General features: G+C 41.9%; 1 protein-coding gene and 1 pseudogene across 1 annotated transcript; one reads left to right on the top strand and one right to left on the bottom strand.

Moving 5' to 3' along the window:
- The first annotated feature begins 1,185 nt into the window (after positions 1 to 1,185).
- On the top strand, positions 1,186 to 3,027 carry LOC120648128. Its single transcript, XM_039924880.1, has one exon. It carries the CDS (start codon positions 1,186 to 1,188, stop codon positions 3,025 to 3,027), a length of 1,842 nt encoding a protein of 613 aa, XP_039780814.1.
- A 779-nt stretch (positions 3,028 to 3,806) lies between these two features.
- LOC120652300 lies at positions 3,807 to 16,308 on the bottom strand (annotated as a pseudogene).
- Between the last annotated feature and the right edge of the window lie 1,647 nt (positions 16,309 to 17,955).

The following is a 17,955-nucleotide window of genomic DNA, read 5'->3' as shown; positions in this document are numbered from 1 at the left end:
CTCTAATTTTCTGGATCTCCTTCTCCTTATCTTCTCTGATGTTCTTCTGGACGCCATCAAGAATCTTCTGATGCTCGACCGAAAATTGCTGAACATTCGGCCTCCGGATATTGGCAGAATCAACTTCACCAGGTTTAGGAATACCGGCCATGGCAACCGATTTATTTCTTCTTTTCCCTAGCGGAGCCGCCAAAATATGTTGGCGCAAAACTAGAGCCAACACACGAAAACGCTTGAATGCGCAGCGAGCGACGACACGATGCAATGCCGATGCTCAGACCGGTCAGATCGGTCGGGTATACCGGTCAGACCGGTTGTCGCCGGGCAGGCCGGCGGCGAGACCAACGAATGTCGCCCGGGAAGGACCCGTCGAGGCAGGCGCATGCAGGGTTGTTCTAGGGTCAGCAGGCCACCTAGAACGCTCTCAATCAACGTAGAGACGAAGGAGGAACAACATATAGTAGATGGGAAAAAGCTAGAGCAAAAGAAAAGTAAAAAGATAAAAGTTGTATTGATTTGATCGATTGGATTCCCTAATCGGCCGTGACCCTTTATATTTATAGGGTGGGGTGGATTTATTCCGAAAGAAATCTTATTACAAGATCTAAATCTATTAAAATCCCTAGTTGTACTCGGATTCCACTTGGACCGGTCAGAGCGGTCGACACTACCGGTCAGACCGGTCGGCTGCTGCCGGACCGACTAAAACGTCTGACCAGTCAAACCGCTAGGGCATACCGATCAGATCGGTACGTATTGTCTAATGCCAATTTTGATCGTCAACATTACATTACCCAAGGAGACGAGAGATCCTCGGACGCTAGGTTTGTTTGCAAAACACTTTGCAGAGTGCGAAAGAGGGCAGCAGCGCACAAAGACGCGTCGCTTCGCTTTCTTGCCGCGGCTAGCCGCCTCATCCTCCCCCGAGTTCGAGGTACCATTTCTTGATCGCCAAATCCATTTCCCTCCACGATCATGTTTACTGCTAAACCCGCATAAGCTGCTGTGCCAAATGCGACGAAGCCAAGTATAATCTAGGTTTCTTTCTGACGTGAAATCTTACTTCGGCATTGTCCGCCTCCTCTCCGATTGCGATCGTCGTGCTAAAGCGAATGGGGGGGGGGGGGATTTTGTGCCCGCATACACTCTGATGAATCTTCAAGCACATCTGCAGCTGATGTCCTCATGGAGGAGCTTCAGCAAGGCCCATCTCGTAAGAGGAAGGGAAAATCTTCAGATGCAGATGCAGATGCAGATGATGTCGTTATGGAGCAGCGTCAGGAAAGTTCATCTCCTAAGAAGGTTGACATTGATCGGGCAGTTGATCTCATGAGGTTTGTCTTCAGAGAAGGGATGCCTTTTCTGGACAATGGGTCAGGGAGATGCTTCGCCGAAAGGATGATTGTGGACATGTCAGGCTTCATGGTCAACATGCTGTTTCAGGATCCTGGTATCTCCCAGCGGAGTGGTCCGCGTCGGATGTGGACGATAACGCCTACCCTTGACAAGGATATTGCTCACGCGTTTGCAAAGGAAACGAGAAAAGGTATTGCCTGTGAGCTCCAGGGAGATTTCTATGGGGTATATGTTGATGTGATTTACATACCTAGCAAGTTCATGTCCTGTATGGTTCTGTTTGCACGCTATATCAATGGCAAGGGTGATGTTGTGGAGAGGCTTCTTGGTATTGTGCCGGAGCCATCAGCCCATGGTTCATCTCTCAAAATGGCGGTTGGATCAATGCTTTCTGAAGCTGGATTGAGTTTGTCAAAGCTTCGTGGCCAAGGTTATGGCTTGTTTGGTTACAGTGATGAAATTTTCACTGAACTAAAGACATCAATCACTAACAAAAATGCATTGGAGTACTACGTTCATCCTTATGTCTGCCAGCTGCATTCGTCTCTTGTATGCTCTTCCCATGGCCAATCTGATGTTTCCCAGCTCTTCCAAACAGTAGATGCATTGTCAAATCTAATCCAAGACTGTCCCCAGTTCACGGAAAAGGTTTGTGCGCTAATCCAAGAGGGAGGGGTGAACCTGGACAATGATCTTAAGAAGCCTGGTGAAACACGTTGGGGTTCATACTATGAGGCACTCGTGAAATTTGCTACTTATTTCGATCCAATTTGTGAAGCACTTTTCTTTGTGAGAGATGTCGTCAAAAACAATGATCAATCATATCTGGCATACAAAGTACTTGAAGGATTGTCCTATGACTTTGCTTTTGGACTGCTGTTGATGCAAGATGTACTGAGCATTACAAATGAGCTGTCACTGGCCCTGGATGGGAAATACGTGGACGCAGGGAATTGTATGGCGCTCCTCCGGGAGGTGAAGAGGCAACTGCAGGTAATGAGGGACGAAGGATGGACATCTTTTCTTAACAAAATCGGCATGTTCTGCAGTGATAATGAAATTCCTATGCCCAACATGGGAGAAAAATTCGATCCCCGGCTAAGGCCGAGGGATGAGGCTACAACAATGACAAACCTGGAACACTACCATGTTGATTTCTTTGAGAAGGTCATCAATATTCACCTCAACGAGCTTGACAGGCGTTTCAGTGAGCAAAGCTCGGCATTATTTCTTCTTTCGTCATGCCTTAGTCCACAGAACTCTTTCCAGGCTTTCGATAAGGAAAACCTCATTGAGTATGCTCGGCTCTACCAATCCGAGTTCTCTGATAATGCGATCGCAGCACTTGATCTGCAACTCACAGCCTTCATAATGGACGTACGCTCTGATGCAAGATTTCGTGAAATGAACGCTGTCAGCGATCTTTCTGTTAAGATGGTGGAGACTGGCAAGAACACCGTGTATCCACTGGTCTATCTGCTCCTGAAGCTTGCTCTCATCCTTCCCGGGACACCAGCCACCGCCAAGACAGCATCCTCCGCTTTGAAGTTCATAGACGGCACGTTGATGAAAGAACCCTGCAACCAGTGGATCAGTGACTGCTTATTGTTGTTCCTGCAGCGCGACATATTCGAGAGAGTTACTAATGACGCTGTCATTGCAGTCCTTTGAGGCTACATTGTTATCGTAACTGATGCTTTCATTGCAGTATGGTAGTACCAATTTCATGAACTGCTACGCAGCTCTGGTATCCTCTCCGTACTGTTATGCTCTGTATGCGTCTTCATTTGTTCATCTAAATACATTGTGTGATGCACGAACATAATACATTTTCGGAGCTGGACTTCTGCTGTTGCATCTTTTGGTTGGCTCGAATGTTTCTACCGTACGGGGACTCCATGGATTCATGTTTCTTGCTGAAGAAGCCCGGCTTCTTTTGCCAGATGCATGGTCTGTTTCTATAAGAGATGGGACAATCTAGTAGACATGGAGTATTCCCTAGCGTGTTTCAGTCTCACTACGGCGGACAACAGTGAGTAGTTTAGCAAAGAGCAGGAGATGGATTATGTGTTTTGAGTTTCCTCTATGTATTATTTTAAAATTCATCACAAATGAACCCATTCGGTATACACAATTGCAAATTATTAACGAACTTAATCCTTTTCTTTTGATGAGCGCGGGTTTGCCTGTTTTGTTCATAGTCGCAGCTTGTCACATCTTAGGGAGCAATATTTGACCAACTATGTGTCTGGCACAACACAATTTGAGTCATTGACTCATCTTGTTGCTAAGATTTGCCATAGCTTCCCACAAGTTTTCAGGTTCAGAAGTTCAGAAATTTACTAATTGCACTGGAATCTCACCAAGTATGCAGTGAAATTGATGACAAATTGGATCAGAAATAAGAACAGTAAACATAATTGAGTTGGGAACAAACCATTAACCATGACTCATTGAATAACATGATCTTCAGCTGTAGATAATAATAAACAGTATCCTGTTTGGTACAACAATGATGCACGGTGCTGGTGCATGTCCATATGGCGGTTATTACTTTATTATTATTCTAGATGAATGCATTCAGGCTCCCTGAGGGTTGGTCCTCGTGGTAGATAACTACATAAGGGATGCCCCAGTGACGATTATGCGATATCGTTTCTGGGTATTGGTACCCCTTGCCCTGCTGTCAGGATTTTGTATGCCTTCTGGATTTGTCTTGTGACTGGACCTATTTTCCCATCACCAATTTCACGCCCGTCAATCATTACAACCTATATCAGAGCAGAACGTATGAGCAACAAAGCAGCTATAGAATATGCTTACATATGAACATATGAAACTCATCTCAGAACAGTTGTTGGGGAAAAAAGAAACTCATATCAGAAAATTCATGCTTACATATGAAAGTAGCAAAAGGGGTGTTGCTGAAAAAAAGCACTTTACAAGTTCAGGTCTAGTAATACTTGATGTCACTTGTCAGCATGTAAAAGAATGGAGGGCCATCTACATAGGGTGGCCAAACCTTCTTGGATAACCAATAAGAAGAATGAGCAAATAATGTTCCTCGGAAGAGAATATATGCAAGTGTTTCTGCACACTATTATTCACCTAATCCAACCTCACTTTTCAAGCTTATCAAAACCATTTGACAGCAATACAATCTGACTGACTAGGAAAAACACAAACATGACTGTAGCAAAACAAAGTCAACTCACCGGTGTAATTTCACCCATCGTTCCGGTTGTCCATACCTGCATGTGACAACCACAGCTGTAAGAGTGCAGCATATCATGGGTGTGGCAGACTAATGCTATTACAGGCAATTCTAAACATCAAGTTTTATGTGCATGGCAAATCCTACATGGAAGCCTTTTGATAGGGAAAATCTGAGAAAGTACACTACATCTTGTCATGTTAGTTCATCAACACTCCTTTAGTTAAAAGATCATATAATTTGGCACAAAAATTTGCACATAACTTTAATAAGAAAATACATAACTGATATCTGTAAGTAAAGTACCATACCTCGTCTGCAGCATGAAATTCTGACAGACTGATGCGCCGTTCATGTAATACGAAGTTTTCTTTTACCACAAGATCCATGACCTGCTGTTTTTATATTTTTTTAGAGCAATATTAGAAAGATACATGTTCAACTTAGTAAACACACTGTTTCAAATAACGAGAATTGTGCGTATTTCTATATTGATGCATCAATGTAGCACTTTCTGATAACTAAAGCCAGTATACAGAACAGGAAATGCCACAAGGACACAGTAACACAACATATTCATAATATTTTCCAGATGCAAACATATGCTAATTGCAGTTTCTCTTCTTTGTTGAACATGGAAAATAGAACTACTTTTAGTGTTCTATACTTCGATCCTCCAAATAATGCAAATGAGCAGTACCCAGAGGAACATAGTATTAGTAAGGCTAATGAGGACTTTCTAGTTCTGTATTTCAAATATGTTACAGTTCTCCATGATGATAGTTAGAACATCTAATCCAATAATTCGAACATATAAAATAATGAATTAAAGGAAACAACCCAACTTCATATTATGTCAAAATCCCTATATCAAATGAAAGCCGAAAGAACCATTCCTGTATTTTCAGAAAAAAATTCTATGAATATCTAGTAGTATTGACCATCAAGAGAATTTGAATACTGTGAAACCACTTGAGCCTTGGAAAGAGTATAGGTGCCAAAATACAACAGGAAGAACTTTTAAAAATAGATTTTTTTTGTGTGCTCTAAATTGAAAGGAGGCACATGTATAGACTGGCCCCAGTTGTTCCAGCTGGAATCTAATTATACTTACAGTCGCGCGTGTAATTCCTGGAAGGCAATAGTCAGCATGAGGTGTCAATACAGTTCCCTTCTTAACCATGAACTGCAGTTAAACACAGTGGCAGTTTAACAACAATCATATGACAAATGTCTATTTGTAGATATGCTGAAGGTATGCTTACAATGTTTGTTGCATTTGTCTCTGATACAAAACCATCCTTGTCTAGCATAATGGCATCCTCAGCCTGGGCAAGATTACCTTCTATCTGCATAAGATGATGAATAACTGAGCACTAATAGTAATAATATCAAAAAGATAAAAAAAAGCACCACTTTAGTTAAGGTATATATAGGGAGCTAACTAAGGAAGAGCTCAAATCGTAAGGAAAAAGAACCTTTGCCAGAATATTGTTGATAAGATTGTTGTGATGTATCTTGGAATCTATACTCTGAAACAAGTCACAAGAATAACGTTGGTCACGCATAATTGTCAATTCAAAGGACAGTAATATTAGAATTGATTGAATCATAGTCAGATGAAACCATTGGAAACAATGAAACTGTAAGACATTGACGCTAATGAAAAATGTAATTGATGTAGGAAATAGACAAATAGTTTACACTAACTGTTAAGGAGTTAGTGGCTGAATAAAACCTTTTTATAAATTCCTGTTCACTTTTGTCTACCATATCATTAATTAAATATCGCCTGTAGGAGAGAAATATATTTACAAGTTAACATGTCCCTGAATCGGGTCTAATAGAAATTATCAGCCTAGACGCAAGCTAGTGGCTATTAAGGAACCAAATTACCAAACAACAAAATTCTTGGAAGCAGATAATATATATGTCCAATATTTGGTTAGCCGCAATTCCTTAATATTTGAGCAACCTTACTGATGTTTGGTTGTTTAACATGAGATGTCATTTTAAGATTAAGTCTGAGATATATAAGCTTAACAATGATCCTAAAAATATAATTAATTTTCAAGCTTGAACTAGCGATACTGTGAATACTGGTTTTTCCATTAAAACATAAAACCAATGCTTTCAGTGGCGATTGTATGAAAAAAGAACAAGCCGAGGCCACTAGGTATGGACGAAACTGGTATCAGTCATCCTGATTGGTAATGGAGCATTGGAGCTACTACTGGTTGTGCCTGTTGCTGGTAACACAGACAATGATAATGCTGGTTAATATTTATCCAAGTTGCTGATTGTGCAAGCAGGAAATTCACCTAATAATTAAAACTACATTTGCTCATGACACTACACAATGCTGCTATTCTTCCCCACGACCCTTAATTTAATATAAAATAACCCTAAAGCTAGCTAAAGTTAAATAAACAAAATTGTGCAGAAGTATATTTGAAGATCTTACATTGGGAGAATTTCGTCGTGTGGTGGCAGTTACCAACTTTATACCATGTGAGTTATCGTAAACTGGTGGTTTCCACTCTGCAAGCACTGAACAAAACAAAAGATTTTATTGGAAACTAGCAAAATAGCATCTATATTAGCCTCAGTTATAATTAAATTAGACCTAATAGTGGCATGCATTGCTTTCCCCTACACTAGACGTATGGCAAAACCATAACAAGGCAATCAACAGTCACCAGCTTGTGCATTATGGCTTGCGGAAAAACATGCCTTGTCTACACTTGCAGCGTAGCAGTTAGAGTAAGCGCAGGGGGACGTCCAACCCCACATTTGAGGATTTTTTTTAAAAAAAAAATCAAAGTGGACTCATGTTGCAAATGGGAAAAAGTGCACATGGATGCAAAAAGAGAAGATAAAAAAAGGTGAACAGAAAGATGAATACCAATCAGGGCGCACCCATAAAGATTGAAAGCTGGACTCATTCCAGATGTCACCTTCACTTGAAAAACACAGCCAGTGAATAGAATGAGAAAGCAGGTTATGCCTAGAAGGTAACAAATAACATACTGTATCTGTATTTTACCTTTTTCCCACGGGTGAGTGTGAGCCTTATATGAGCATTATCAAACATTCCATTTGCAATCAGAGTTTTAAAAATGGCATCCTTAATCTGCACCAAACCATGTGCAAAATAACAGCTCAGTTCAGAAATAGTTCAAATTTGGCTGTCACCAATCCTCTCTACACGTAAATATTTTGAGAACGTGAACATGAGAGGTAGACTGAACACGAAAACCAACAATTCAACAATCCAAAAATAAAATAAATAACAGCTCACGAAAAGCCATATTTTGAGAACGTGAACATGAGCGGTAGACTGAACACCCACACAATCTCGATTTTAAAGAGAGAGACTGTCATCGCCATCTCTTTGGACATGCATGTGTTAAGCAAATGGACTGAACTGAATGAAGAGTGATGTGACTAAGCATTTTCGATCTTAGGCGAACGATGGGTTACCAGGTCTACGACCTCGCAAGGCACTACTGTAGAGCTCTTTGGGCCTGACGCTTTATCAATCCAAAATGGAAAGGACTCTATCTATCACCTACGTCAGTTCGAGTCTGGCGAGTCGCCCATTTATTCGGGGGAGTTCTACAGGCCTATCTATTATACGATAATTCTCAGATGCGAGTGCCGAGTTGTTTCAAGTCTATGAACCCTCGCTCAGCTCCAGTTGAAAAGGTCTGATAAGTAGGCAAATTTTCCAGTAGAAAACATTTGTGGGTTGAGTCGGTCAACTGTAAATGTAAAGAACATAAAGGAGATACTTTCTAGCCCATGTGTGTAGCATCTGAGTTTTCCAGCACTATCACTGAACTAGTACCGTACTTTCCATTTAGTCAATGATTAAAACTATCCAGTATTGACGGCTTCTTCCCCGTCCAGAGTAGAAGGCACAGGCCTTTTTAATAGATCGAATTCCCAACTCCAACTCTTTGATTTCCTATAGTAAGTGTTCATTCACCATGATTGACCTTACTGCATTTCCTCAGACTCTTTCTTCTCAAGAATGGGGATCTCTTTCTTTATTCACTGCTTTCTGGGTTGGACAGCTCTACTAGCTATACCATACAACGCCCTTCTTGCCGAAACTACAAGCAATACAAGGACGCCTGGCTGCCGGATTGACTAAAGAATTCTTCTCACAACTCTTTCTTAACCGCCCTTTACTTAGTTATTATCCTCTTAAGTGGTACTTGAGTGGGATGGAATACAATAGCTAGGTGGTGAGTGACGTACTGACATTTATGTGCTGAAAGCTAACTTTACTAGAGGATGGTTTCTCCTATGAGAAAACACACACTCCTGGGATGACTTCTTTTCTTTCTTCTGAAGTCAGAATTACCAGGCATAACATGATAATTCCTCTATGGCATGTGCTCCTTTCCTATGTAATGACTTTCCTCCTTTTTCATGCCTCGTGCGCGTGCATAAGCTACGAGTTCCCTGGCCCACCCTAGTTCATCGAATAGTGACTGTTCATTTCTTTTTTTAAATGAGTTTACCGAATTGACAACTCTTATTTTTTTTACTTTATAGAGAAAGATTTTTTCAGCATTTACAATTCATATTACGCAATAAAATAAGAAGAGACAGCTACATGAGTAGGCGAGCATTCATTTGAGCTGCCATAGTTCTTCACAAGAAGCAAGCCCCTAAGATAATAAGTTGTAGTGGGTGTCCTCTTTCCAGATGCAAAAGGCTTCTTTCTCTCTACTCTTTATATTATAGTGAAGATGCTAAAAACAAATGATTGAAACCTGCTTGCCCTTCTAATTTATTCCTTGCTGGCACTACGCTGACCGAGGGAGGGTTCTGATGAATATTGGTCATCACGCGTGGACTTCTCTTCAGGACTCGTTTTCCCTTATAGATTGCACACCGGCCTTCGCCCTTTATCTGGCGCGAGCTGACCAGAGGAGAAGAAGGTGCGGAATCAGTCCGCCAGCTTACTCTTTTCATGCATGACAGGTGCTCATTCTTTCGAATGGTGGTGTTGCCACTAACCTTTTTACCCGGGAATCGGTGGAATTCAAATCCCTTCGGACCTTGCTCGACACAGTCCTTAGTATGATGCCGATCTCTTAGGATGGACCGAGCGAGACTAAAAGCAAAGAGCACAGTGCTAAAGCCAACAGGCATTAAGGAAAAGAGTGCTATAAGAGCTAAAGTAAAGCACAGTGCGAAGGAATGCATTTTCTTTTTAGAAGGGCAGAGAGTGGGGGAGGAATGATTCTCAGAAAAAGGGTAGGGTTAGGTATTGGTCCAGTTAGCTCGGAAGCTTTGACCCGGTATCAATCCCGGATCCAGGAAGACTCCATTCAGAAAATGAATCCTGGGTCCTACTCGGCCGGTCTTATTCAATTAAACCGAGAAGGGCAGGCAGGTGACGCAAGTGTAAGGTGTGACCCTCGATCTGTCTGTGAACCGGAAAGGTGGTATGGTACTCGAAATCAACTTGTTACTCTGCCTTCCTATCAACAGGAAATGGCTTGCATGGATCCAAAAATAAAATGAAAACCAACAATTCTAAAAAAGTACTCCGGCAGCGTGAGTGAGTACAGGCTCATATTCCTATTTATTTTCTGACAAGGGAGGGATGCGTAGGATTTCTTACAAGAGAGATCGAAGATAGGGAGGTACTCAATATAATGTGTACTCTTTCAACTGAAGATGATGATTGAAGGTACCGCTGCAAATGATCAAATGGACCGTGGGTACTATACTAAGAGTAGTAACAACTATTCCTTCGCAACTTCGCCCTTCGCACTTACCTTTCGTCCGGTACGTTGTTCAAATGTTTTTTCTGGGATTATGTTGGTGATCTTGAAGGGTTGTGGGAGTATGCATGGGGGCAGTCTGTTGGTGACAACCTGTTGAACTCTGTTTATGCTATTGGTAAGTGTGTGCAAGACTTTATGGCGGATGAGAAGATTCACAAGCCTACGCTGCTTGGGCCGCATTTTGCTTTGCTGGTAAGAAAATACAGCAAGTTAGTTTTTTTCCGTCCTGTATTGTTGGTGGGTGATTACAGTATGGCTTTAACTACAAATGTTTGCAATCAAAAGGTTTGGCTGTATGAGCATACTCAAGTGGTAAGTCTACGACTTGGTTGGTATCTGTTTCCTCGATTTAGAAATAGGAAGCTTGAGAACCAGGAGCGAGTTCGTCCCAAGGGTGGGTTCGTGAGATGGATAATGATAGGTTTATCATGCAGCCTTTGTATACGCTGCTGACAGACAGACGAAGAAGCTTTTTTGATGTATAGCAACGTGTGTGAGCCGTGCAAAGTCCCTATCATCTCGCGAGGATCCGGGAGAAGAATGCCAAATCTCAGGAAATAGGAATTAGAGGCTCGAAAACAAAGTCTGCTTTCTGAGCAAAAGGCTTTGTAAGAGAAGTTGACCCAAGTTTTGTCTGCTCGTGAGAAAACGGAAGAGGAACTTTCTGAACTGCTCGAGCAGGGTCACCAGTTGGCAAATAGCATTCGCGCCTCCCATCCGCACGTGAGAACTTGGAAAGCGCAACTGTCATCGGCTCGAAGCACACTTTCGCAGACTGATCTGCTTAGACTTCGGGCGTTGAGGCTTAAAGGGAAACCACGCAAAGCTCCAGTGATCCACTCTATTCTATGGCAACCTCCACCTCCTGGATGGATTCAAGTTAATACAGATGGATGCTCGAGAGGTCAGCCAGGACCATCGTCATGCGGAGGAATCTTTCGAAACAGCAGAGGTACATGGATGCTTTGCGCTTTCGTTGGGCAGCGGATTCGCATATCAGGCAGAGTGGGTTGGGGTTATGACGGCTATCGCTATAGCACACTCCAAGGGCTGGAAATACCTCTGGATCGAGTCAGATTCTACATATGTTGTTTTTTTATTAATATTAATAAGTCAATGGCATCTAGGTAAATTGCGTACTCTTGCTGTGACTAATAGTTGGCCTATTCGCCAACTCGATGTAAATAACGTGTTCTTGCAGGGTTCTTTAACTGATGAAGTATTCATGGAACAACCACCTGGGTTTGAAGACTTTTTGACTCCTGATTATGTTTGCAAGTTGCATAAGCCTATTTATGGCCTTCGGCAAGCCCCTCGTGCTTGGTATAACAAGCTTCGTACCTGACTTTTTTAGTATCAGAAGGATTCAGCATCTCACATTCCTCATTGTTTATACTTAACTCCCCATTTTCGGTTATTTATATACTAGTTTATGTTGATGATATAATCATCACTGGATCCGCAGCAGCTGAAGTGAATGCTTTTATCTCTACTCTTGCCAAACGATTCTCTATAAAGCCAGCTTTCTTATTTCCTTGGAGTTGAAGCTCACTACACTGCTAATGGCTTGTTCTTATCTCAAAGGAAGTATATCAGTGACCTCTTGCATCGACTTAACATGGTTGATGCCAAGGCTGTCTCAACGCGTGAACAGAAAGATGAATACCAATCAGGGCGCACCCATAAAGATTGAAAGCTGGACTCATTCCAGATGTCACCTTCACTTGAAAAACACAGCCAGTGAATAGAATGAGAAAGCAGGTTATGCCTAGAAGGTAACAAATAACATACTGTATCTGTATTTTACCTTTTTCCCACGGGTGAGTGTGAGCCTTATATGAGCATTATCAAACATTCCATTTGCAATCAGAGTTTTAAAAATGGCATCCTTAATCTGCACCAAACCATGTGCAAAATAACAGCTCAGTTCAGAAATAGTTCAAAATTTGGCTGTCACCAATCCTCTCTACACGTAAATTAAATTCTACACAACCACACCAAAGAAAATATGGTGTGCCTTCAACCCAAAACAAGCACAAGAAGGCATATAAGACATCAGCAAAAACCATGTTGCAATATAATATACAGATCATTAAGATCCTAGAAAAGGTAATTTACCCAGTCACGAGTGGGCACATTGCTGAAGGCCATAGCTTTTGCTGAATCAAACAATCTAGATAAAAAATAAAGTGTAGGTCAGCCATTAGATAGATCAGATGCTGACAAAAAGATAGAACTAGCTACTGCACCTATCCAAATGTTCATCTAGTTTGAATACTTTTCCATCATATATACGTAAACCTTCCCAAACAGCATCTCCTCCTTGTACAACTGAATCAAACACTGAAACCTTTACAAGATAGATGATTAGAGAAAAGAAAAGGGAGATTTATCATGTGATAATACTGGTGGCGTACTACAAGGTACCAGTGACAAATACCTTTGCACTGTCACGTGGCAAAAGTTCATCTCCAACCCAAACAAGAATTTTTTTTATTCGCAGGGACAGGCAGAGGAGGATCAGGTAATGGTGGTTGATGAGGTCCTATTTGTTAGAGTATATTAGGCAACTCCGGATATGGTTAGTTTAGGATTGATTGTAATCCCGGAATAACATTCCTTATCTCTAGGAGAGGCTACTTGCCCTCCAAGCCATGTACTCCTATATATTCGTCCTAGAAGCTCAATGCAATACATCGATCACATTATACGCATCCTACTTTCCTACACTATTGGTCTCCTTACTTGACGCTTCAACATGTTGTAAAAAGGCAAGCTTTGCTCAAGGAGATTATAAAATGCAGATGGGAAAGTCTGCAATGAAAGAAGAAACTCCATGGTAATTAAGAACTGTACCAAATGGTATACCAAAGCAAGAAACACGAATTGCATTTTGATAAACCTGTAAAGGCAATGTGTTAAAATATTGATAGTTTGCAAAGTGCTTGTTTACTAACAAGACACTCTTTCAATAGGTGCTTCATTTGGTCACAGCTTAATCATCACCCTAAAGCATAAGGTCACGCAACAGGATGCACAAATGTCAACAAAGTCATGATCATAAGTTATGTACCAACAGTGGCTTTTCAAGGAGAACAATAGTAAATCTGGTTTCGGATCAATCAGAACCATATTTTATATGTTAATTTCAGAACTTACCAATGACTTTGTGCTAAAGTTTTCAGTTAAACAACTGTTGTATGATGTATCATTTATCAAGGAAAACCCACTAACAAAATATTTAAGATACTGGTGGTTAAAAAAATTGCTTGAGTCACGAATAACTAGAAGACCAAGATGTTCAGATTTGAGTGATCAAGAGAGCAAGTTCTCCAGCAGAAAACATGAACCAACCTTCTTCTACAACAAAATGCATTCTTATAAAGCACTGTCTCCAACTACATAGTTTTGTCGCTTCAGCAGAAGAAATTGGTATGGCAAAACATATGATCATGGTATCACTTTCACCTTTTGCCTAAAAAACCCTATTAAATTGCACACAAATTCCCAGTTAAATGCTCATGCCACCTTGAATAAAATATGGTTTTGAAAAATAGAAACTTATGGAGATATTCATGTCATCTTTTTCTAAATAAAATCCTTCAGTTTGCCTTGGTAGTTCAGTAGTTGGTAGGTTTTGTCAGCCATGGACAATCATACCATTTACCTATTTTCAGCTGGCCCTTTTCAATCAATGTTATAACTGACTATCTATGCAAATATCCAGGAGACCAGGACAGAAGTACTAATGAAATACTGGAAAAAAGAGGTGTTTAATGTCAGCTTACCAAAGGATATTGGCAGGACTTAGAGAAACCTGTAGACTTGTGCACACTCCTATACCACCAGGGGGGGCATATACCATCAAATTCCTTTGGGCCAGCTTCCCATCTAAAAAGGGGGAATAATTATAACCGAATTAACAGAATGAAACAATTTCAAACATTATATATGAAAAAGCTACATATTTGATCACAACAGAAGTCTAAAAGTAGTGCTAGTTTCATGTTCAACATAAACATACATACTTCAACATTTGTTGCTGGAAAGGAATGCCCAGATCCTCGCAGAGTCCCCTCAAGACAGCCTGCATGTGAGGCACAAACAAACTGAATGCATTGAACCACAAATGTAAATACATGGAAAATGTAGCAAAGGATTGATACCACAAACAATTGCATCACAGTATTTAAAATTGCAGGGCTCATGAGTCATGATCATCAAAACTAATGTAGCACTAGAGTGGTTGGTAAAGCATAAAAGCTAAAGATTTAATGGAGCAACTAAAATGCCGTGCTCTTCAAAGCAGCTTGCTACACCACATCATGCAAGATGGCATCTATTATTCTTGGACTACATTCATAAGATGGACAATTGTCACTCTGATAAAATGATTGCATTAACTAATTATAGATTTACCTCAGGTTCCTGTTGCAGGTCATCTGCATCTATCACAGGCGGTGCCTTCCCAAGTTCACATAATTCACTGTATATTGAGACAAGTTCGCCTATACCAAGCTCCAAGAAGGATGGTGAAATGACTTTATCTAAAGATGGCTGGGTATATGGAATCAAGTGTTATTAGTGGTAGCCAGTAGGTATTAGGTACACTATAAAATATGCAAACTCTGCTAAAGCAAAATAATTTGGAAAGCATAATGGATTTTCTTTCTGCCGATGTGCTAATAGAAAATAGAAATTGTGCAACAGAAGAATACGTCAAGCTGCATGTGATGCTTAGACAAAAAAGTGACAGATACCAGTATATTTAGAGGGTTGCGTATCAATATGAAATGTTTTCCCTTCTTCATCAGGTCACTAGACAGGTTTGTAAGGCGTTGCTTTGAGATGTGCTACTAAAAAAAGAAAGGAGATTAGTGGATATAATAGCTATGCATTTCACAAACAGCTGGGCGGTGAAGTTTTGAGGTCATACCTTGCAGTAACGATACGTTTTCTCCCCTGGGCCAAAAATAACTTCTTTGACAACCTTATTTCCATCGAGGTCCTGCTCCTGCACCAGAAATACCCCAAGTGACTCAATTACAGAGAAGGCATACAATGGACGATACAATTTTCTGGAAACATTTTGCTGTCCTCTGCATGAAATGAAATGGGTGGGGATTAATAAAATAAAGGGAATTTCTTATTAAGATGGGTCCTAGAGCCAGGCAGCTGATTAGGGCCAGAAAAGTGTATGGAGGTGGCATCTGCACAATAGAGATAATGCAGCTTATTATCATTAACCTCGTTACAAAAGCCACTTCCCCATCATTGAAACATCTCATCAGGTATTCAGGTCAAATGAAATGGTGAATGATTATTTGCATTCAATGCAAGCCGTCAGTTACAGCTGAGTGAACGAGTGCGCAGAGCCTCACCATTTTTGACAGAAGATCCTCGCGGTTGGGCCTGTCGAGGCCGGTGACACGCAGGAAATTGGCGTAGAGAGGCTCGTCAAGCACCTCCATGTCGTCCCTCTGGAACAAGACAGTAGAACCAAAAAAGAAGCAGATGAAAGTCAGAGATAAAGAAACGCATGGTTGAAATCCAATCAATGAAGCAGAACTCGGAACATCCGTTACTCGCTGGAAACAGAGCACGCGTGCGAACAGAGCGCAACCCCCCCCCCCCCCCCCCCCCCAGGCCCCAACAGAACGCCTTATCACGCAGTTGACCGAACGACCAGAATCGGCAGGGACGCATCCCCGTCCGCTCGTCTCGATCACCACCTCCCGATTCGGCCCAGGAGGTTTGGCAGGACACGGACCTGGGCGAAGGAGTACATGAGGCTGGTGCTGAGGGAGCGCGGCGCCGACCACGCGTGGATGACCACGGGCCCCTGGCCCTCCCCTTCTGGTGCGGTTTCGAGTGTCGTGGTCGTGGCCCCGGTGGGTGGAGCGGGCAGGCAGAGTACAGTGGCGAGCGTCAGCAAGATTGCAAGAACAGCAGGACGCCAAATAAAAACCAACCGCTCGATCGGCCCAGCTAGGAACTCAGGGTGCGGCGGCTATGCTGCTGCTATTCGGCTTTAATTCCGATCAAGCTGAAAATTGCACAGGTGACAAGTGGCGTGCCCGTTCAATTAGTAACTGCCACGATTGGCCTTTCGCCGTCGCTCGCCATCGCCAGCTGGCCGCACGCCCGCACCGTTGTTCGGCTGACGACGACGCCCCTCGCCGCGGGCCGGCTGGCTGTGCCCCGTCCGCCGCTCCAGCGGTTTTTTCTTTTTTATATTTTAAAAAAATAAAAATTTCAAAAATATATGTCCGTTTTGAAATATTTCAAAAATACCCCCGGTCGCCCTCCCAAAGGGCGACGGGTTCTAAGTGTAATTTTTTTCTTTAAATTTGCAACGGGATCCCTGGAAAAAAAAGGGGCCTGTCGCCCCCCAACGGGCGACAGGGGGGCCTCCCCTCGGGCGACCGCTGGGCCCAGCCCACGGGGGCGGCAGGGGGGCCTGTCGCCCCCCCCCCGCGGGCGACAGGGGGGGCCTGTCGCCCCCCCTCGGGCGACCGGGGTATGGCCCCCTATATAAGCTCGCTCCAACCCTCCCCTTCCCTTCTCATTTGAGTCCGAAAATTCCACTAAAAATCCAGAAAAAAAGATAGGAGTGAGGAGAAGGAAAGCGGCAAAGTCCTGCCGGATTCAGCACTTGTGATCTGCAGGTTAGTACATTTAGTTGATATATTATTATATTTAAGTACTACGTATTTAAGTATGAGTAATTTAAGTAGGGGTGAGTAATTTAATTTAATTAGTGCTATAGTAGAATCATTTAAGTAGGAGTTTAATGATACTTTAGTTTGTAGTTACGTAGTAGTAAATTAGTTTAGAAAATTAGTTCTACGCATTTATTATTACAATTGCACTACTATTAGAGACGTGTTTATAAATTAATTATGATTTAGAATAGAATTTAATATATGCAGTATAGAATTTGAGTGTCATCACGTAGTTATGAATACTTATACGTTGTAGTTGAATTTCATACTTAGTTTTTATGGATTATTGAATAAGGTAGTGAAGTAAAGAGTATAACTCGATAAGTATTATGTGATATACAGATATGTCGAGCAAGATGCAGTTTCAAGTATTTTATGGTGAATACAATGTTATGTATGGGCCAAATGGAGTAGATCTTTCTGCCTTTAAGCGCACATCTAGCGGCATAGATAAACCTCTGGAAAGGAGTTTTGGTTCCATATGTAAGTGGCTGCAGCGTGGGTTCCATGTTGATCCATTGACACATGTGATCACTGTCCAGTCTCTTGTTAATTGGGAGGTAGAAAGTGAATTATGGGAATTGATGATGATACACAGCACTGATGACTGGCAGAAGTACATGCAAGCAGCTCTAGAGCGTGGGTGGCCTCTGGCCATTCTTGTTCAAATCCGGGAGAAGACACAAAATGAAATCCAACATTGTGCAGATCAAGGAACTACGAGTATTCGAAGAGAGACCAATTATGTTGAGCAAGATGAGTCAGAAGAGACAGAGAACCAAAACATGGGACCACAGGGCCTTGCTGATGAGGGAGAGAGGATACATAGCATTGTGGACGAGATGAAGGC

This window comes from Panicum virgatum, chromosome 9K (assembly GCF_016808335.1).
Source record: "Panicum virgatum strain AP13 chromosome 9K, P.virgatum_v5, whole genome shotgun sequence".
NCBI lineage: Eukaryota > Viridiplantae > Streptophyta > Magnoliopsida > Poales > Poaceae > Panicum > Panicum virgatum.
This window is presented reverse-complemented; position numbering and strand designations above follow the sequence as displayed.